A 23,395-nucleotide genomic window follows, 5' to 3' on the forward strand; every position below is an offset into this window, starting at 1 on the left:
TCACATATTTCGGATCAGATTTCGGCTTGACCATTTATGGATCTATTTGAGAACTTTGTATTTTGAGAGGCTAACCAATCAGAACAAAGTGGGCTTATCAAGCTCCTTTTAAGAGACAGAAGCTGAACTGAGGGGCTGCATAGGGATTGTGAATAGATTAATACACACTGTGAACACTGCGGGTGAGAAAACACAGGTTATTTTCATGGCATAAAATCAAGAAGTAATTTGTTAGGAGTGACAGCATTGCAGCATTTGGAGTTCAAAGAGAGGGAAGAGTGAGAGATGAGTTGAGAGGAACTTGGATGAGTAAGACTGTTGGCCTCCATCCACATTTGGCACTGCTCTTATGTTTCCCAAAAGAAGACATTAATCCTCTCAACTGGTGCTGCACTTTTGGATGTTTTCCTGTGTTGGAGAGGGCAACCAGCACCAGATAAAGAAAGATGATAGATCAAAGATGCTCGGAGGGCATTAGCATCTCTTGCGTTTAAGAAATCTGCATGCTGGGTTGCGTCTGCTGACTCAGGCTTCATGAGAGAAAACCTTGGTCCTTTTTGCCTTTGAAAACCAATCAGAATAGTGTAGGCTCATCAGAAGGCGGGGGGGAATGAACTGAACTGAGGGTCTGCCTTAGGGCCAGTATAGGATAAATAATGAGTTTTTTTTAATTATTAGTCATGTAAAAATATCCCAGTAGAGTCATGGAATGAAAATATAGACCTGGAAATGTGTGTAATACGTCCCCTTTATAGGCCCAATTATGCATAAAAGTGACTAGACTTATGTCATATATTTCTGAGTTGTGTACTTACATTATCCCAAATGTTTCTAACAATGTTCAAACCCAGAGAAATCCATAATTTTAATCAAGGTAAAGGCCCATTTCATTTGGTTGCCTGTCAATGACGTCATATTCCCTTTGCATATGTGCCAGCATTGTGGCTGTCTGCCAGAAGACTTTTTATCCACTTTTAAGCCACATTTTTAAGATATACTTTTTAGATCTTGTTTGTTTTAACTGTGTCTCTTAAAGGGATGAAAGATTGTAGTCACTTGATGTCTGGATCTTATCAGAAAAAACAGGTTAAAGGCACAATATGTTATATATAATGTTTCTGCCTAGGGGTCCCTCGATCAAAACAATAACAAAAGACGGAGTTCGATGACATTGTTAGTTAAAATAGGTGAAAAATATGCCAGTGCAATTTTTGCTATTTCAACCTGCTTCCAAAAAAGTTAAATTTTCTCATTAGCAAACTCTCTTATTCTTTCTTGTTTCAGGATACAGACCTTAATTTACTTAAATGTATTGATACTTTTAAAGATATAAGGTATTAGTACTTAAATATAGTAGACAAAAGAAGATGAAGAAGAGTTTTTGCGGTATAAGTCAATCTGTCTATGTCTACTTACCTAGTAGTTCATTGGGTTGGACTTTCGAGGTGCATTTTTAATAAATGCAACCCAAGCATTGGAGATATAGGGAGATTCATATTTTTTAGGATGGATCTGTTTTAGATTTCGTTGTATTGACCTCAATGCAATGACAATAAAGACAGTTCAATTCAATTTTAGACCGAAAAAAATCTGAATCCTCCTAAATGCTGATACACTGTAGATTCCTTTCATTCATCTAAAGTATTTTGATCTCCATATGCCCTCACACAACCCTAACAAAGAATACTTCTCTGAGTGGGACATCACATCTAATGTTCACTGTTGTTCTGTTGTGAGCAAAAATTGTGATTCACCTAGACCTGACAGCGCCACAGTCCAAGCAGACAACACCATAAATGTCAAAATGATGCCCACAGATTTTCATAGAAAAAGCAGTGTGTTTATTGCTGTGGAGCTGGGTACCTGGGAAACATTAGATGGGGTTGCCATGGTGGTGCATGGGGATTTATTTAGTGCCCAGAGAATACAACCGCAGCTGTTACAAATGATTTTAATAGCTTCTATTGAACAGGGTATTTTCCTGTATACCTGTGTTGTACAACCGTTTACACCAGCTCCATGAGAGCATTGAACTGTGAAGTGGCTGCTCAGTGGGTGCAAATCCCTTTTTTTGGCCTGTATAGCTAGCATGCATGTGCACAGCATAGAAATGATTTCTTGGCCTGTGCTTCCACTGTGTTCACCACTTGTTCCTATGGCTTTCTTTACAGCTGAGTTCCTCTTCCTGCTGTGGGCAGTGTACCTGTGTTACGCTGTGAGGACGGTGCCGTCGGCGTTCCACGAGCCTCGCTACATGGCCATTGCTGTTCACAATGAGCTCATCCTGACAGCGATATTCTATGTCATCAGGTAACAACTCTCCCCAATCATCTGGATTTCTTAGTGGATATATGGCAATTACGGTTCAATGACCACTCCCTATATAATAGGTATTAAATAGTTTACACTATAGTGACTGAAATTCATCAGTTTGCATCAACAATATTTTCATTTATTGTGTGATTTTGCTATTTTTTTATTCTTTTGTGGGATTTTTAGGGTACTGTATAGTGCGGACATTTCACACAGACAATTCAGAAACTCAAATGAAGTGGCTAAGGATAACTATAGTGCATGATATGGTAAATAAGGAGTGATTTCAGACACTTTATTATTAAAACAGGACTCTAGACTCTGTTTTTTCTAAATTTTGTGAACTGAAACTTCAAATTTAGACAATCACAGCAAAATGTTAAAATATCAATTCCTGTTCTGAGTAGCTACACTGATGCTCAAAGGAGGATAAAAACACACATAATTACTATCAATTGCATAGTCTTCAACATACATGCTGTTCCACATTTACCAGCTCCATTTTTTTATATCATGGCCTTTGATTGCTCTCCGGTTTTGTCATTTTGACATTTACGTCCCCCACCACATTGTCTCATTTTCATCACATATAAGCTACGGCATGAAGCTCAACCCCTCTGTTCATCAGAGAGTTGTCTTTTATTGTAGTGAAATCACCCCTCTCCCTCCAGTGTACATGTCAAATAGCTGCACCGTGTAGTTTATAAATGAGACGTTTCAGCTGACATCGCCACAGCTATTCCTAGTTGGAGTCCCCTCTAATTGAGAGCTCAGCTCCATCACATCATTTACTAATGAACCATGTCAGAATGATTTATGTATTTTTTCAAGACAGCATAAATAGCTTGAATTATTGGCAGCCATTTTTCAGTTATATATTAGCATTCATTACCAATAAATTCTGCATCATCAACATATAAACATATAGGCAGTTTCTTTTAATTTTGAACATCTGGCTCTTTGCGATTACTTTGCCAACTCCCATAATGGGCCTTTTCAGCCTTGTTGTGAGGCTTTTCTCCATAGAAAATAGCCATATAAGACCCGTAATAAATTGGAACAGTTGCCTGGTGCAGCGAGTTGATTCCGACTGGCTGACACCAGAAACTACGCTGTACGCTGGGGCTTGTTAGAGGCATCCGGTGTCCATTTATGCTAGTCACAGAACCTGCTATTTGATCCCACAGTGACCAGTTAAAGCCCAGACCTTTCTTGTTTTCTGTGATAGTCATCAGATTTTAGTCAGGTCCAGGTGCGAACAGGATGCTGAGAGAAAATGAATGGAAGGTAATAGCTTTAGGTCGAAGCATGAAGTGAGACGCTGCACGCTGTGAGGTAACGGCATGCCAAGGTTATTAAATCCTCATCTGCACAGAAAACTTCTTGCAAAATATAGACTTCAAAGCTTTGGGTCGTTTCATTCGCTGGACGTTTGCCTTCATTCGCGCCTTTAAGCTATTACTGCCATAATTGGCCATTTGCCAACTTCAACAACGTATCAACGCATCGGCCTGGTAGATGACATTTGCTTGGATAGAAGGTCTCCAGTGGTTGAATTAGCAGCTGACAGGACATGCCTTCATATCCAGCATTCAGGGTCTCACTGTGCTGAAAGCCTGTTAGCTCATTTTAAATAAAAGGCCTGAGCTACTCTTCGCACCACTACTGTTTCTGCCAGTAATTATCTCATTTTGCAGCAGCTGCTACACCACAGTCATCCCTGTGTATTATTGTCTGATGAATAAATAGACCGAATCTTGTGACCAGATCAAGGTCACTCCCCTTTATTAAGAATCCAGTTCAAAGAATGAGGAAAATATTGTGTCTTTGCTGGCAAAAGGATCACCCAAGTGGAACATTATATGAGCCTACTAAAGCAGGGGAACTGACGCCTAGATAGTGTATTAATCTACTTTGGCTGCTGCTCTCTAAGAGGTTTACTGCGGACAGAGAAATGTGTATGAATATCACAACGTTAATTAGTCATAGTTCACTGTATTTACGTACTAGAATCAGCTCTCTTAAAGACGCTCAGGATGTGATTCATAACTAAATTCTTGTAGTAAAAGAAAATAGGAGCATAGATACTAAAACACACTGTCTATGTACACAGTGAGGATGAGCAGCTTGAATAATGATCCTGCATAATATTATATATACTGTAGTATAACCAATAGTAATGCTGTCTGCGGTCACTAAAATAAATCAGCTAAACATCTGGGTTTCTCATTCAGGGTTCGATTTCTAGTTTTCTGACTCTTGTTTCTTTCTTCCTGTTATTCTCTGTCCCCTCTCTCACTTTTCTTCACATCCTCATAGGTTTACACTTGCTCCTGAGCTTCATCCAGACTGGATGCTGCTACTGTTCTTCACCCACACCCACTTAACTGTAACGGTCACACTGGGGCTACTTCTCATCCCTAAGGTAAATTACCCAGTTCATACTTTACTGTACCAATATGAAAAATACAAAAAAGACAGTGTGGGCTTTTGCTTATTGACCACATTTTAATTCAAGTTGTACAATTTAACTGTTGTCTATATAAAATCTTATATTCTTACTTTTAATTTGATCTTATTTTTTAGTTTGATCCATGCATTTCCTAGCTTTCATGTATTTTTTTTTTTGTAAAGCACTTTGAAACTGCTTTTGAAAAGTGCTACATAAATTAAGTCATTATTATTCAATTAAGAGTAACATTAGGAAGTATGGTTCTCGACAACCATATGACATTGTGTGGTCCAATTTCAATAAGGTCCACCTTTGAACAAACACATTTTGTTCTCTTTTAATGTTTTCCCAACAGTTTCTTTTTGCTGGCACCCACATGAGAGATGATATAGCCTCAGAGGCCTATGAGGACGAGCTTGACATGGGACGTTCTGGGTCGTATCTCAACAGCAGCATCACATCAGCATGGAGTGAACACAGTCTGGATCCTGAAGACATTCGGGTAAGCACCGTTAACACTCTTTTATGGCTTTCATTCTTCATTGTATAACCTGGTGATACCTTTTGAATCCTCCAAAAATACTGAGCAATGGCAGTTTTTTATTGCAGACACCAGACGAAATGGGCCATCTCAGTTCTATTAATGGCTGTGGCGTAAGGTCTTGCGACAGTCTTTGGGAAAAACGTACCAACGTGAGCAGAGATTCCTGTTTGTCTGTTAGAGCTGAAGAAGTCTTTCTACCTATGAGTTTGGCACTTTGTCCACTTCAAATCTATTTAACTGAGGGAGTGGTATTATAATGACATCCTGCTACATGAGAAGATTGATATAGACAAAAAAACATGAAAATTCAAGACCTGAGCTTAGAGGCTGTTTCAGACCTAACATTAAACGCGCTCTGTTTCCTTATTTGATGCTGTCCAAGACTGTCCTGTCCTTGCTTTTTTTTTCGGCACGCATGTCATATTACGTATTGCATCATTTAACAACCGTTGGTAGTCACGTGTCATGAATTTGTACTGCATGTTTTCTGTGCAGTAGAATGTCTGCTTTTTTATTATAAGTGTTTTGATGATGTCCCTTTTTTAAAATATGGAATAATACAGTTATTTATTTGTAAAGAGTGACTGATCACTTTGCTTCTATCTTTCCCTAAATTATTTCATGAATCTGTAGGAGGAGTTGAAGAAACTCTACTCTCAATTAGAGATTTACAAGAGGAAGAAGATGTTGGCAAACAACCCTCATCTCCAAAAGAAGCGGAGCTCCAAGAAAGGGCTAGGTCGTTCTCTGATGAGGCGCATTACTGAGATTCCTGAATCAGTGCACCGGCAATGCAGCCGTGAGGACAAAGAGGCTGGAGAACATGGGAGCAATCGTAACAGCATCTGTATGTTGAAGAAGAACCCGTTCGATCCAACTCACCCGGTAAAGCCAGCAAAGGAGGAAACACTAAAGAACAAGGTTTTCTCCCTGAAGAAGTCCCACAGTAGCTATGACCATGTCCGTGACCAGAGTGAAAACTCCAACAGCTCAGCAACAGACAAGATGGAGGTGACCACAGCTGAAGGATCCCTCCTGGATACACTTATGGGCAAGAAACTAGTCAAGAAGAAGTCCAGTGAGACTATAAGTGTCCCCAGTGAATCTACGGAATCAGTACCCCTGGTCTGCAAGTCCGCCAGCGCCCATAACCTCACTGCAGACAAGAAACCAATTCATCCTCGAGCCTCCATGTTGCAGAAGTCCCTCAGTGTCATTGCCAGTGCCAAAGAGAAGACTTTGGGCTTGACAGGAAAGACCCAGAGTACTGAGGACAGCAATAAGAAGAGTCCGCCAAGGGGCAAAGACACAATGGCAAATGCAGAGTCAGAGAATGAATGTCAACCCAAGATGATCATTAGCCAGTCAGTTGAGTACAAACAGACCACGGCAAAAGGCATAATCATGAAACAGCCAGTGAGTGGCAGCCAGCCTTCAATCTGTTCCGATCCAGTTAAGGGAAAAGATCTCTACGATCTCTCAGAAGTGTGTCCCTGGGAAGTAGAGGATCTTCCAACACCTTCTGAAAACAAGGTCCAGAAGCATGTATCCATAGCACCAAAGGAAACCACAACGGTTCACGGAGGTAGCACCAAAGGCAACAAATCTAAGCAGCAGAAGCAAAAAGCTTCTGATCAATCTCCATCAAGTGCCAGGCATTCAAAGGAAATTCAGAGGACAACCGCTGTTCGGGCAGAGATTTGTCCATGGGAGGATGGAGGTGACAGTCTAACTAGTCAAGTTGAAGGGTTGAAGCAACAAACTCATTCCAATGTAGAAAGCTCCCAAACACATCTGGCAGAGGTTGGTCCTCGGAACTTCGAAGAGGGACAAAAGACAACAGAGTTAGCTTGTTCACCAAATACAGCCAAGCAGAGAAAAAGCACCTCTCCAGTGGATGGGCAAGGGAGAAGTACCTTTTCAGATCCATCTAAAATAGGAGTCTCACTGCAGCCACCAACTTTGAAAGCCGATGTATGTCCCTGGGACTATGAAAGCACTTCAGTATCTCCAAATTCTGAGAGAACACCTAGTCCCTCTCGAGGTTCCAAAACCAAGGAATCCCCCTCAAAAATGGCGGGTACCACTTCCACAAGAACAGTTGAGAAAGAGAAATCAAAAGACGCTGATGATGAGAGAAGTAGAACAAAAGCAAAGGACAAGAGTAAATCAGCAGAAAAACACATGAGCCAACCAAAAATGGCTGAGGTATGCCCCTGGGATGTAGAGAGTCATCAGGAGGTGCCAGTGGTAGAAAAAAGGAAAAGTGCTAATGTTGGAGCAGCCAAAGGAAAGAAGGCTGAAGTCTGTCCGTGGGATTTTGAGGATACATCAGATAAGAAAGGTACTGAAAAAAGTGCTTCTGTAGTGAAACAGAGCAATCCAAATCCTAAAGGCGGGGTTGTAAGTGCTCCAAAAAAGGCAGATGTATGTCCCTGGGACTTTGAGGATAGTACATCGAGCAAGAAGGCGTGACACTCAACCTTAATGGACCACTGAAATTATAGTTGTTGATGTATACTTTTTTTCACTTTGAAATCGTTAAATATTACCTTTTACTATTAGTACGGTGACTTGGAAGAAAAGTTGATCAAGTTCCACAAGTTGCCTTCCTTTCCGAGGTTTTGTTCCGGTTTTACCTATTTTGAAAATAAGTAAAATGTACAAAAAACAAAACAAAGTCATGACGAGCATTCCAGATTATTACAGGAAAATCCTGACGATGAATCTTAGACTAATTATGCAACTTTTGATTCAGCCTTTTCACTTCATGAGCAATGTTGAAAATCTGCATTTTTCCATGTTCTGTATTCCGCCAGCAAATCTTACATCGATTTTTTTTGTGCATTAAAATCATTACTTGGACTAGGATATGGCATGACAGATGTGTAGAGAAAAATATTGCTGTGTATAGGAACAAGAAGTATGACATTAACTACAAAACAGCAAAAGTGAAAGCCAAAGAATAAGGGAACAATTGCAAAAAGGAATGTTGGTCTTTAAGGTGATACATTTAATTTATTAGTTAGTGTCCAAGCCTTTGCACAGAAGGAAGGACTCAGTGAGGAAATCAGTCTAAAGCACTTTAGCCAACTCCATAAATTAAAAACTAAGGACAGACTGTCCTTCTTGTACATTTCGTCTTCTTACTTTCAACCTCATGGCATGGTATCAAACAGGATATCACACCTACCAAACGTAGGCATTGTTTTGTTCTTTTAGATCTATTTAATTGTAGTTCTCAGCAGATTAAAATGCTTCCAAGTCTGCAGAGATGTTCTGTATGTGCCTAACTAACTAGCATTGTCTTGTATCAGTCTGAAGTGAAGCAAGTGGCTTCTTCTTCAGCATTTTGTGACGGTGAATTATATAAACAGCATGCACAGCCAGGTAACGAGAGTTGTTGATCCCTACCAGTTTGTCAACTAAAGCAGTTAATGTGTTGACAAATATAATGTCGTTATAGTTGACTTTTTTTAAATACCAGAGGCACTCACTTTCCTGCTTTCATATTTTTAAAAGCTCCTTCAGGGTGGTAAATATTATAAGAGAGCAACATTAATATGAATGTGTCAAAATGGCTCATATGTACACTGTAAAAACAAAGCATAGAGAAATACTGAAGGGATTCTGAGGAAATAATTTGCACCAGCTTTGTTGATGAATCCAGCATGGATCTTTTTGTCAGCTTGCACCAAGTTTGTATATGTGTGTGTGTGTGTGTGTGTGTGTGTGTGTCCTTTCACACAGTATCAAAAGTTTAAAGTAAAAATGTGATGCATTTCCCTGAGAGCTGAACCTCTGGAGTCTCATATATGATCGAGTCCTGGCAGCGCTTTGTAAAAGGTGAACAGGTCGCCAATTTTATTTTACAGCTGATACAACCTGCAGCTTGAAGGATAATATTGGTTCATCACAATTTGGGTGTTTTTGTTTTGTTTTGTTTTAGCCATTATTCTTGCCGGTAACATTGTACTCACCAAATTAATTGCTGAGATCTGGAACCAAGGAAGCTACAACAAAGTCTAATGGGGCAAGAAACATGAACGGTCAGACAGGAATATGCATACCCTTATCTGGAAAAGAAAAGAAATGCAAACTTTCCCAACTTGTCCATTGTGAACATTGGTTACAGTTTACATACCGTGTTGCTCTGCTCCCAGATCTTAGCAATTACTGTGATGAGTAAAATGTTGTTGTAACAGATAGAAACAATGGTCAAAACTATGAAAAATAAGACACAGGCTTTTATAAGCTGGAACTATTCTTTAATAAGCATTATACTGCCATTGTTTTTTTGATGCATTTCTATATTGCAAGTTCACAAGTAGTGTAATGCATGTTTTTGTCCCAACTTAATACAAAATAGGCTATAGCCCAATTGATTAATTATGGTAATCATTTTAGACTTACGCTTAGCAATGTGGTTATCAATTACTTATCTTACTAAACCCTTTGAAGGTTGATTCGTTCAGTGTTTTGTATCAAAATGTCTAAATATTCATCATGCACTATCCATCCTGGGACCACAGTAAAAATAAGAAATCTCCCGCTTACATTCAAAATAATAACAGCTGAAAACCTGACAAGAATTGCTGTATTGTGAGGAAAACTATGTATCAATATAGCATCTACAGTACTTTACGGTATCTTGTGAGAATTACATGGTATCACTGAATGTTGTCACTGATTGTAATTATCTGTATTTGATGTCAAATTCCTCATGACAAAATATCAAAGCTCTGTAGGAATCCTTACTGTCATTCAAATCAGTGCTTGTCAGTGAGAATTTTACAAAGTCCTCATTTGATTAAACACAGTTCTTCAACTGCTAAATTTTTATTTTGCACTGTAAGCGATCCAGTGACAAATATTAGCCGTGTACTTATCCGATTTTGTTTAACACGATTCTACAGCTAGACTCTATAAACATGATTTAGACACTACGTCTTATATCTTTCCTCCACCTACTGAGAAATTACCTCTGCCATTGACCTTGCTTGTCTGAAATATTTCAAATGTGGAGTGTTTGCCTTACAGCGTGCTTTTGTCATCACCTCTGCTTTATGAGCTCCCTTAGAAATAGTATCTGAGAAGAGCCGTCACCGTGCATGGATTGATTGTAATGCCTTGATGGATCTATATGATATTTATGAACCAGATATTAGGCATCATCCATCAAATGCATTGTAGTAGCGGATGCGCTCTCCCATGATACAGGGAATCCTGACCCATGGTATGAGAACGGCGACATTTCAAAAACCCTTTCTGTTTTTTAACTGACTTAAGTCTTTGGAATCACTGCCGCATTACACTTTACTGCCCTGGGTGATGAACAATATGCTGTATATTAAAAATAAAAAAACATACCTCTTTTTTGTCCTTGTAGGAAAGCTATTATAAATGAGGAGATTAGTTTATTTCATGATGATTATTTTCAAAGTCGAAATGACTTGAGCTCATACAGGCTCTCAAACAACTATGATCTGGGTGAAATTCAAAACATTTGTTTCAAAGAGCACCAATACAAGCAATATTTTATGGCAATTTCAAGCAAAGAAGTTACTTTTTCTGGTGTCTAAACAAATTTCTATTTATTTATGTATTTGCTTATGTTGATTTGAAACTTTTACACTCTTGGCCCATGAGATTTACTGATCAGAGAGCGTTGGAGCACAAAGGATTACAGTTATACTGTCTTAAAGCAGAAAATAATAACAGTGCAATATCCCACCATTAAATTATGGAATTATGCCACATTTATTGCATAAAAATCTATTTGATCTGTTGTATTATTTGCATAATTTCAAAGTGTTTGGCGTAGCTTTCCTCAGTTAAGTCAGTCCATAGCTGTCTGTGTATTAAATTGTGTATGCATATCCAGTGTCTTATTGTCTGTTTCTCTGGAGACATTGTATTTTAGCCGTATCATCGATGAATCAGTGAAAGTTTGAACCTGAACCATTTACTTGGGTGTGCAAACCAAGACCATTGTTCTTGTACCATCCTGACATAGACAATACTGTGTCCTGTAGCTCTTTGTCCACGAATCGGATCTTTACCATGGTGCGTTCTGTTGGCTAGCTGCTCTCATTTCAAACCTGACTTCTCTTTTGTGACCAAATCTAGTCACCCGATGGCAAATACAACTACTACTATTGCTACTACTACTATTCAATGCTGTAACGTCGTAAATCTTGCTCTTGTGGCTTCTGCATGAATTCAAGAAATTAGTAGGACCGATGTATCACTGCCCTTGATAGAACAAAAAAGAAAAAAAATTGATCTTTTATGGACTGTTACAAGTTGTATAGTGAGTGATTCTGTCCCTAACCCACTGTATTATGTGCTTGTTATAATTATTGCTCTATGACAAGCTTATAGCATCAATATATGGGAATATTTGGTAGATTTATATTGTGTTATATTGTGATAGCATGTACATAAAAGATACCTCCTCTGCAATAAATATTTATATGAAAATGAAGTGTGTGCTTACTGTGTTTCTGAATATGCTGCATTTCAAACTAAAAAACTTGAGAAAAAAGATCTCAAAGCATCTTCACTCTTACTGCAATAATTGTAATCCCATAGGAAAAATATACAAGACACTCCCATGATGCATTTGTGCTTAATAATCATCCCTGCCTCAGGTTTGTTTGCTTATTCCTCATGTAGACATGCAGTTGGAGAAATGCAGGCCTTTAAAAGCCTTGTGCATCATAACCACTTTAGGATATGCGCATCTTGGCGACTGTCCTGAAATGCTTTTATGGTTTGTTGTGGTCTTTTGGACAAAGATCAATGAAGGCTCTGCAGGAAGCAAAAGATAGAAGATGGTATCAAATGCTGACTCCAGACCCCTGCAGAAAAAAGAAAAAAAGAGCACTGTTATTTTTCATTTCCAAAATAATTACTGGCCAAGGTGATTTTTTTTCCTATGCCAAAATAAATGATATCCAGAACTTGCTCTATTAATACTTTGTCAGCCTCATGAATTTGGCCTGACGAAGTATCAGTAGTACTTATAGTATGTCTCTGTGAATGTACACACAGCGATGCACCGAAATAACATCGCAAAGGGTATTGTGTAAACCAAACATGTTAGCATTGATTTCTGTTTACAAAAGCACTTTCCGAGCCTTTCTAATAAATAGAAGATCAATATGTGCTGCTGCAGGGAACTAAAATAGAGAAACGTCAGAGAAGAAAACAGTTAACTATGAGAAATAACCTGTGATGAAGAGATAAGTATCGATGTTCCATTTGATATTCATTATAGTTAGATATAATAGCAGTGTGCGTCATCCATGAGGGGAGTATTTAACATTTAAAGTATTAAACATGTATGAGGTCTTATGTCCTGGATGATGATAATGGTGATTAGAGGACTTTTAGATGTTCATCCATATTTTTAGAGCTGTATCATGCACCAAGGACATTTACATTGTGGGCGTTTACCCGCTAAAGTGGATAGTTCAGACAATAGACTGCATATAAAGATGGATGTAATGAGGTTTGACGTCAGCCATTGCTTCGCATTGGAGACAGTCTGAAGACCTGAGTTGCAGCTTATGGCCAGCCCTATCTTTTCCATTTGGAGTTAGGACCCTCCAGATAAAGAGTGCAGGATGTTGCCTCTGGAAACATGCCCTGCTACCTTGGACTGGGCTACTTGGGCAAATGTAGCTACAAATGTTAGTTACCTTAGCTAAATTGCTCTAGCATAGCAAGTACTGGAATCAATTAATATTGCCATATTGCACTTACAGAAATATTAACAATAGTCACACTCAGTGTGAGCCGGAGATAGCCACAGGTGAGCCATATGACAATCACAGCTGTCAACACCCACACAGTAGACATGTAAGCTATTATAAGCCTCAAATCGTGTTTGACGGAGAAAAATAATTTTCCAAAATGATCACCAGCACACTTACTTTATTAAAGGACCTGAATTTATTGATTGAGACCAAAAAAAATATTGACTTAGTATCTCTAAAAAAAAGTTGACACTGTTTAAACTGGAGTAAATTGGGGCCAGGGATTTCTTTGGAGCTGGCATCTAGTGGCTGTTGGCATCATTACACTTTAAGGTACCTCCAAATTGGCATTCAGCCTGAAGCTAGTTACCACTTGGTTCTGCTTGGCTGCCTTGCTCAATTGCACGTTACCATGACAGAATGTCCTGATGAACACAATTTGGCCATTAAAGGAATTTAATGACCATTTTTCTATTTCTGATACCTACTAAGACTACCTCCTGCAGTTTCAGTTTTTCACTGAAAAATCTCTCATAAACCAACTGTACACTACCTGCCCAGGAACAAAAAGCACACACTGACACTTTACCGACACCAATGAATGCTAATTTTGTTCAATGTCTATTTGATGTTGGCATTTTTGTTAGCTGTACTTAAAACAAATGAGGATTTTATTTAAAAATACTGACAGAATCACTGCTACCATGCAAGTAATTTATTGGAAATTGAAGGAAAAAAACATTCGAAAAAAAAACATCAAACAAAAAGTGAATTCAGTAGATTGGGACCACACTGTTACCTTGCAGTCGCTGTCTCGTATTGATCCAACATGTGCTTGAGTGTGAATTTTCATTTAATGGGGACAATCTAAAGTGTTAAGGAGATGCATTCAGGTTTTTAAATCCCATAAAAACACTAGTAACTTGGAGAGGACTCAAGTTCTCCTCCACTCAAATCACCACGCCAGGTTTTTTCTTCTTTTTACTGACAGAAAGCCAAACAGAAACCAATCCCAATTACCTGTCTGCACAACATTCAGATCAAGTTTCAGGTATAAACTCTATAGCCACAAATCTGTTTTTTTGTTTGCTTGTTTGTTTTGTTTTGTTATCATTAAACCTCATAACTGCAGGACACAGACTCCTGCAGCTACTATGTGGCTGCAAAAGACACACCCAACATCCACTGCAAACTAAGCGCTCTGGATCTCCCGTGGTGCATGTGAGAGTCACAGCTGGATGTTTGTGTGTCTCTTTGTTGTCTTTCTGGGACAGCGGGACACATCTTCCAGCATGGCAGGACTTATTTTTAAACCTCACACGGTACTCGGTGCATGAATCACAGACTTTTGTGGTAGGGGCCATGTGGGTAGAGATGGACGGCGGTGGGGAAGAGGACGGACAGGAGATGAGAGGAAGCTGATCACTTGGCACAAGCCAGCATGCTCCATTGCTGACTCATCTGTCTTTCTGATGCAGGGACGGCCAGGAGGGAGGGGGTGGTGAAGGGGGGAGGAGTGGGAGGGGGTGCAATGTTGAGGACATCTCGTGTGTCACAGTGGACTGATGACTCATAAAGAAGGGTTGCGTGCGTGGGCTACACCGAGCAAGCGATGTGTAGGGACAGACACAGGTAGATATTCACAAGTGGAAACAAACAAGCACTAAATACTACACTACATAATTACAAGTGCAGAGTTGTGTTTTACTCATAGTGCACCTGACAACCCCTCAGACTTCAATACCCCTGAAATCATGTCGTTTTCTTACTCAAACATTAACATTTTGTGCTTCCTGCACCCCAAACTTTAAATAAATAAAGACATCTTTCCCTGCTTCTTTCTCTCCTTAACACCCATTTAGATCACATTATGACACCTGATTAAGATCCATTTGCTGAAGTAGACAATAAGATACAGTTGAAGGCTTTTTAGTTCAGATAATTTACACATTAAACTTTCTTTTATTGGTGAATTTGGGTGAACTGAACCTTTAAGTAATCACTCTTACACAAGCAGCTTTAGTATGGAAATTTATCCTGATTTTTGAGAAAGCAGAGTCTCTTGTGATGCATGATTTATTGTAGCACCCAGTAATTGATGTTTGATTTGCTGGAGACCAAAGCCAGTAAGCAGATAGCCACCCACAAGGTCCTGTTCCTCTGAAGCCACACTCCGATCTGGACTCCTACACAGCTTCAATGGTGGCATCATCATTAGAGGAGCCCCTGGTGATGCGAGCATCCATGACTCACCGCGAGCCTATGCATAACGCTCCTCCGCCACAGCTGCCACCTCCACAGCTGGAACGCTGGCAGATAATCCACAATATACACATTAACACATTCGCACTTGAAATTCAGCATTCAGTTCCACACACACACACGTTTACAATTACTTACGCACTCATGCATGCGTAAGATAATGAATAGGTCATTCAATGAGTCATTTCATGCCCTCGTCAAAAAATGTCCTCATCTGACTGCTGCAGTGACGAACAACTGGAGAGGCAGCTCAGCAAAACCTTGAAGCTGGAATCACTCAGCTGCTGTATTGTAGCTGGTAGATCAACTCTTAGCAGCTACTGACGCATCTCTGGAGGACTGACAGGCTAACGTCATTTAAAAACACCCATTAACATGCCTGTGTAATTGACTTCATCTTCATCTCCACATGCACCTTCCGGACCTTTTAAATCAATACTGAAAAGCTGTAAAGGATTATTCCAGGCAATCAGTGTCTTCATAAGGCTTTCATTTCACAGGATTTATATGACAAGCTTCCCTTTTAAGTTAAACAATGGCAGGCTATGCATTGTATTAAATATAATGACTGTGTAGTTAGACTTTACAGCTCTTTACAGCTAGGATAACATTTTTCATTCAAGTCAAGTTCAGTCAATTTTATTTAGATAGTCCAAACTCTCAAATTTCTCTCAAAGATGTTGCAAAAATGATGTTTGATGCACACGTGACCCCTTAGAATCTGTGATCTTGTGAATTTGAGTTTTCACAAGATCCACTTGGTTTAGGTTATGGTAAGGCATCACAGAGATTAGTGGTTTGAGTTACAACTGAGGTGAAGTGGTGTAAGACTGATAAATACATCAATATGCTAAAATGTATTTATACCTTCAGAAAGAGGACAAACATTTAATCCTTATGTTGTTCAGGTCAAATTAGATCCGTTTTTACATTTGAGAGCAGTAAGACACCCTCAACACCTTTTTTTTCAGCCTGAAATGTTGACGTGTGTTCAGCTGACACACATTTTTTGAACCTATAGGGTGTTCTGGGTTAAATTTGACCAGTATTTATTCAGTGGTTTGGTAGAGAATAATTATGAGTGGATGCTGTGAAGGGTCAGGGTATGTAAATGTTAAATGAGAAATAAAAAAAACCAACCAATATAAAAATCTCCGCTGAAACAATTAGTAGATTCGATTTGTCAAGATGTCCACAAGTATACTCAATAGATAGGAGTAGTAAGATAAAGGCAGGCTTTATTCAGTCAATAAGGGATCATGCAGGCAGGCAAAAGTCCAAAAAATTGCTGGTGTCAAAGTCTCACAATCAGGTATGAGGATACAAGAAAACAAGGCTGAACACAATATAATTAAGATGTTTTTTTCTCTATATTTCCTTTTTTTGTTAGTAGTGTGTGCGTCTCACTTTCTTCGTGATATTTTATAAACTAAGCATTTATTACAGTAATATAAAGGTTGTGTGCCCTAATCAACTAACTCCTACATATCTCCCAAAAACAAACACACGTAGACTCCCTATTAATACAGCTGAGGACAGTTTTGTAATAATGAGATGAGCCTCCATTTGGCACCCATTCTTACAATATGATTGATTGCACAGAATTATCATAACTCCAAAAGGCTAATAGCCAATTTATCTCCTCGCTTGACAGGATGAGGCCAATTTTGGCTCCTCTGTGATATTCAATGACTAACTTTAGGTAATGGCTTGGGCACAAAATGATATATAGTATTTTTGGAGATGAACTCCTCCAGTATTGGCAATCAATGTTGTTATTAGTGTTACTGAAACCTAAGATGTCATTAATCAACAGTCTCCTCCCCCGCAACCGGGGTTCATTAGGTATTTATGAGCCGAATTAGATCTAAACTGCCCAGAAACGTCAGATGATACCAGAAAAACGTTAGAGGCGGACTCAGGCTGTCTGAGGGGCAGGGGTGAAAAAATATAATAGGCACCTGATACATTCAAAAGGGCCCCCATCAGCAGTAAAAAGGCTACATCCCCCATTAAGTTTAACATTTTATAGGGTGGTTGAGTATGTAGGGAAAACAACACCTCTGTATTATTATTTTGCAAATATCTCCCTTATAAAATACAAGGAGGGGGTAATGTTTTAAACGTTTATTTCTCAAACACGTCTGTAGTAAAAACTTTGATGGATTTTATGGCCTCCTGGCTCAGGAAAGACAGTGGGCAGGATTGGATAAATTATGCGTCTGCATCAGGGCAGTTTAGGCCCTCAGCCTATTTAGTCAGCTTCTTTGTTAGCCTTTCCCTATTTTTTTCTTCCCAGACCTCAACCACCCAGATGGATTAGGGCTTTGTTTTGTCTGTACGCATGACATACTTCACTCATCTACATATTGCATTAATTAGCCTTCTGACTTAGCTGACTGACATTATATTTTAACTCGAGTTGACAATAAATGTCATTTTAGAAGCTTTATACATGTGTGATTCCCTTTTTTGTCAGTGACTGTGCCAGTTCATGACTAATGTCTGGAATTTGAACCCAGGACCTTTCTCATCCCAAGTGAGACCCTGACAATTAATGACCCTGTTATGGTCAGTTGGGGTGTCCCTCTGACCATAACAAGGCCTTCCTTCTCCACCTCTGTTTTTAAGATGGGTCAAGATCACCTTCAGTTTGGAGAATGAAAGTTGACTGAGGCAGTTTAAACTAAACTGACTCAAAGATAACAGAACAATCTAAAGAGGGTGTGGCTGACCAAACTAGTGAGTAGTACTGAGCCAAAATCAACTAAATGGAGTAATGTCAACAACAATTATAAAACATTTTTAAGGGTGCTTTATTTTCGTAATGGTCAACCTACATAAAGGATACTTTAATTGTTTTAATTGGCCAGTTTACTCAATCATAAGGGCATCTTATAGGGTATCTCATTTTCTTTACTGGAAGGGCACAATGTTTTTTCACCCATACAGTGAGTGCACCATATAGAGCAAATTCACCATGTTTTTTGTTTCCTTGAAACGTGGACTCATCATGGTATCACCCTAGAAGGCACCTAATCCCTTTTTTTCATTGAAAGGGCACCAAATTCTGCATTTCATATAGACTTAGGGGAACCCTAAATCACATAGTTTTCCACTGGGAGGACATCCATACATAACTTCCAGCTCATCCCATTGCAACAGCAACTCATAGGACACTACATATTTGCATTACACCTGTGCATTTCATCGTTTGGTTCTCTACCGAGCACTTACTTCCTCTGAAAGAGCATCCATGAGGGCATGTAATACCAGACTGTTATATGTAGAGGAACTCTATGGCACTTCATCCTGATTTAACCATAACTAAGACAGTGATAACAGAACTTTGGTATGTTCTCTCCTTTGGGTGGGCAACTTAGAGGGCACTTTCACAGTATTTTTTTTTGTCCTCAGGGGCAATTACACTCCCTGTAGACATGACAGGAAGTTGTGAATTTCGAGGGCCCGATGTGCGAACAATTGTAGGGAAAAAGGAGTACCGTTTTCCCAAATGATGAGTTCTCCCTGGCAGCAATTCTCTCTTCCATATTGCTGTGATTAACTGATGGTGGAAGCGATGACACCTCTCCCAATTAGGAAAGCCCTTCAGCCCCTGTGTGCTGAGAGGAGACCATTCCAAACTCTTCTTCTTGCTGTGCTGTCAGACAATATCGTCTGCCTTTTGGAAGACACAACACCCCCGCCGATCCACATGAACACACACATGGACACACTCCAGCTGTGAACTTGAAAATGTGTGTTTCTGACTGTGACTCTACTATGTGTATCTCTTCTATGTGTCAGTCTGTCTCTGAAGATGCTGTTTAATGCATAGTAATAAAAATGATGTATCTTGAAACTGAAAATGCAATGAATTAAAAAGTTAACAGGTCAGTATCCTTCTAAGTGCCTTTACTTTACTCAACATAAGCAAAACTATTCGGAAAGGACAATAAGGGAAAAAAGATGGAGGACAAGTTGCAAAAATGACTGCTTGGAGCTGAAGAAAAAATTATTTTTTGAGTTGAGTTTATTGTCCTTGTCTGGCAGCCAGGTGAAACATATAGATCACACACTGATTTGAACATCAAATACAAAAAAACATATTTAAATAAATATCTAAAATTAGAACATTTTCTTCACACATGCCATCACTCTTTGATCAAACACTTAAATCAGTCGCATGATGTCGGAATCAACCACTGTGCATAACCCTGTAAGACTTAAAAACATCTTCTGTACCTACAAATGATAAAAATTTCATGAGTTTTAAATACACATTGTGCAATAACATGTCATCTATCACTGTCAAATATAGATTTAAGCAGGCTGTACTTACTGGCACACAAATAATCACACATGCATAGACTGTACATAGTAATCTACATTACCCATTCAATATTCATTCAATATTTAACTGCAGTCCATGCACTTTTACATACCTCTGCACAACTTTTATCTTTGTTTCCAGTTTACAGAAAGAGATTTACCTGCACATTGTGTATAGATATTGTATTTATTGTTCGCCTTCTTGTTTGTACCTAATAGTCACGTATTTATGTTCAATTATCTTTGTTCAGCTTTGTTGTCCTTGTTTTGGATTGTATGTCAATATATATCTTCCTGAATGTTGTTCTTCAAACTGTGCATTGAGAACCACCAGAAACCAGAATCAATAAGCCACTTCTTCTTCTATTTTTCCTTTTTTTTTTTTTTTTTTTTACATGAAGTTATTATTTTTCGTCCTCATTTTTCTTTTATTATCATCAGAAGTATATATTATTTAAAGCAGCATTTATCTTTGGAAGATATACATATTTAATACATATTTAACATGACAGTCTTATTATTTTCTTTATGTTGTGTCTTCTATTTTATTAATACTGTAACTTTGAGTTTCATTATGAATAAAAATGTGCAGTACACATTAAATATATACTATTACTGAGACCTAGAGCTCTGTCTGTTTGTATTACTTAAGGCAGGTTGTTGTTCTGTCTTGTCCACCTTGTTAAATCACCTGTGAATTAAAGGTCACGTCTTGTTTCAATGAGAGGAAGCAGCTCTCAGACAGCAGTGGACGCTCAGCTACGCACCGCCCCCTCGTGGCGGCAGAGCTCCACGTCATGACGTCCTCAGCTGGCGATGACGTCTGATCCGTCGTGAGCTCCATTCTGCAGGTTTTAAATGTTCACAAATTGAAATTCACCACTCTCCTTCTGCTCTGCTCCTACTCATTAGACTCCTGTTTGCTCCACCGCCCCCTTCCCTTCCCAAGTCACGATTTAAGAGTCGTCACCTCCAAAGGTAAATATGTTAAAGCAGTTCAATTCATGTTATTGCCAGTGTGTTATTTAGAGGTTTATCTTAATTATCTGGGTTTAAATGTAAAGTTTATTTTCGTAAATGTCAATCACATGTTAGGAAACAAAAAATCTACCAAAGAATGACTCAGACTGCAGGCAAAAGTTAGCAAAAGTTGCAGTAATTAATCAGTTATCTTGTTTACTTTTGCTACACGTGTTTTTTTAATTAGTACGGTTAAAGTTGGAAATGGTGGCATTGTGTTGGTGTACATAGCCTTAAACTGATGTTGTTTGTCCTCATAGCTACATATAATACATGTACTGTAGAGTGGCAACAATCAGTCATTTGATCATTGCACAAAATCTATAAGCAACATTTTTGATAATTGGTTAATTGTTAAAGTGACTTGGTGATCAAAAATGGCAAAAATAGATTAACTAAATATGCGTATATATACAATTTACTGACATATACACCAATTAATTGAAATAATTGTTAGTTGCAGCCGTATTTGCTTGTATATCTTTAAGCGTGTCATTGTAATTGATGTGTATATATGTAGTTGTTGAATAACATATCTATCTATTTATCTATCTATGAATGCAAAGAAGACCATGGAGGGTGATGAGGAGTTACCAACATATCTTCCTCAGTGCCCAGCTGGATCAGAAGTGGTGTGTACAGTAAACTGCTAGCTATACTGCTCCTGTATTCATGTGCGATGGGATATTGAACAAAACACAAACAAATTGGGGTTAGGGCTGCTGTGAAGTTAAAAAATCTGAGAAAAACTTTACTTCTGAGTTATCATGCTTTCACCTCTCCACGTCTCTTGGTTCTTTCGAAGCAACTTATATATACTGCCATTGCAAGGAACAACGACATCTACGATTATCCTCACAAGATGTTTGTTTATTGGTTTTCTTCATAGTAAGATTTTTAAATAAAACTAGTCAAAAGGAAATAGATAGCAGCAGATTTTGAAGCATCGGATGACCGATCTTCCCAGCAGCTCTTGAACTCACTCTCTGTTTTAGTTCAAAGACAAGAAAAAAGTCAGCTTCTGCTCCCCAAATATATACTGTTACCACATTGTTGCCTGACTTAGACTCTAGTTTGGAGGCTGGAGTAGCAGTTTATTGAACACATGTGTGGGAAAATACAGCGTTCATATACAGCATTAGCAAAGAGTCCACATGTGTTTGGGAACAGTTCCTATGTGTTTGAGGACAGTTCATTAATGCATCCCTAAAAGATCTTCACCTTAGTTTTAACAGTTTCAGCACATTTTAGTCACCAACCCTGTATATAAAATACTCCCTGGACAGTCTGTGTTCCTTTAGAAGGCTCAAACAACATGATTCCTTATCTCATGTTTATGTATTTATGGATGATGTTCTTAATACAAACTCAATGAACTGTGAAAGTTCATTGAGTTCATATTAAGGACATCTACTTCAGAGCTCGTCTGAACTCTATGAACCCATATTTTAATGGTCTCTAATTCAGCACTGCTTATTTACATTACTATTAACACACAATATGATTGCATGATATCAAATAATAATTAATATGACATAAAAATAAAATTTATAATGAAACAAGAGTACATTAAGGCTGATTTGTTGACATGAAAATCTTTCTGTTTTCCACAGGGTAGGAGAAATGTGGAGGTAAAAAATGAAGAGTCCAACAATGACAGAGTTCAGTGGACGGTTGGGATGAGAACATCCAAACCCAAAATGTCCATCGAGCTTTCTTCCTCTGTTTGTAAAGACAAAGAACCCTGCATGTAAGTGACATAGTTACTGTTGTTTAGCACTAAAGATCAATTTAATACTCAGCTTAATAAATGAATGTGATTACTGCAGGGCTCATCTCCAAAGTGATGATGAACAGGAGGATGATTCTGACAGTAATTATGGCCCCAGAACTGTTTACGCAAAAGTGAAGGGCATTCAGCATGGAAAGGACAAAGGCAAGTCCACACATCAAATAATCCAATTTGTTTTGATTTTACACTAGGTGCAAAAATGGCCTCTTTGACTCACCACAATCACTTTGTCTCTCACCAGGGACTGCTGCAGCACAAACACAGATGCCGAGCTCAAAGCCCAAGGCCAGGATGTCGGTGAGTCACAGTCATGCCAACATGCGTAAATGAAGGCTGAGCAACTGCGCATTCAGTAAAAACGGGCTTTCATTTGACGTCACGGGTCTTAATCACTCAATTACAGCAATTTCCAGAAGTAACTGTGCTTTATCTTCATGATTTATACCTCCAGGTAGCATGCAGGCAGCTTATTGATGGGAGTGAGGCGGCCTCTCTCAGGGACCAATGTGAGATCATTCACACACTGTTAGTCATTCACTCTCAATCATTTGTGCTGAAATATGTGAATCATACTGTATGTGTGTGATGGTGTATTCATGTAAGTAAGAGATAAAATAAGGTTTACCAAGATAAAATCAGACAAGACACCCCCAAATAAATAAGTATAAAATGAAAAACGTTACTTAATGTAAGAGGACACGAACAAGAAAAACATGTACGATATGAGCAATCAACAGTCTATATGGCTAAAAGCATGTGGACACCCCTGTCTTTTAATATGATGGTACAACCATCTACAAAGCCCATAAAGACATTGAATATAACGCTCTCTGTAAAGGGTAAAATGTGTTGATTCAATAGATTCCAAGTGTGTGTGTATCATGTGTGTGTGTTGAAATCTGACAATTATATGACTC

The 23,395-nt window shown here is 38.7% G+C and overlaps 1 protein-coding gene across 1 annotated transcript in view; it reads left to right on the plus strand.

Moving 5' to 3' along the window:
- gpr158a (G protein-coupled receptor 158a) overlaps positions 1-7,784 on the plus strand; it is a 65,268-nt gene extending 57,484 nt beyond the window's left edge. The window contains exons 8-12 of the mRNA XM_062441732.1: positions 2,172-2,310; positions 4,633-4,738; positions 5,121-5,267; positions 5,375-5,458; positions 5,943-7,784. Of these exons, the coding sequence (XP_062297716.1) occupies positions 2,172-2,310; positions 4,633-4,738; positions 5,121-5,267; positions 5,375-5,458; positions 5,943-7,784 (2,318 nt within the window). The remainder of the gene's footprint in view (positions 1-2,171; positions 2,311-4,632; positions 4,739-5,120; positions 5,268-5,374; positions 5,459-5,942) is intronic.
- The last annotated feature ends 15,611 nt before the right edge of the window (positions 7,785-23,395 follow it).

The sequence above is a fragment of the Scomber scombrus genome, chromosome 20, assembly GCF_963691925.1.
Source record: "Scomber scombrus chromosome 20, fScoSco1.1, whole genome shotgun sequence".
Lineage (NCBI taxonomy): Eukaryota > Metazoa > Chordata > Actinopteri > Scombriformes > Scombridae > Scomber > Scomber scombrus.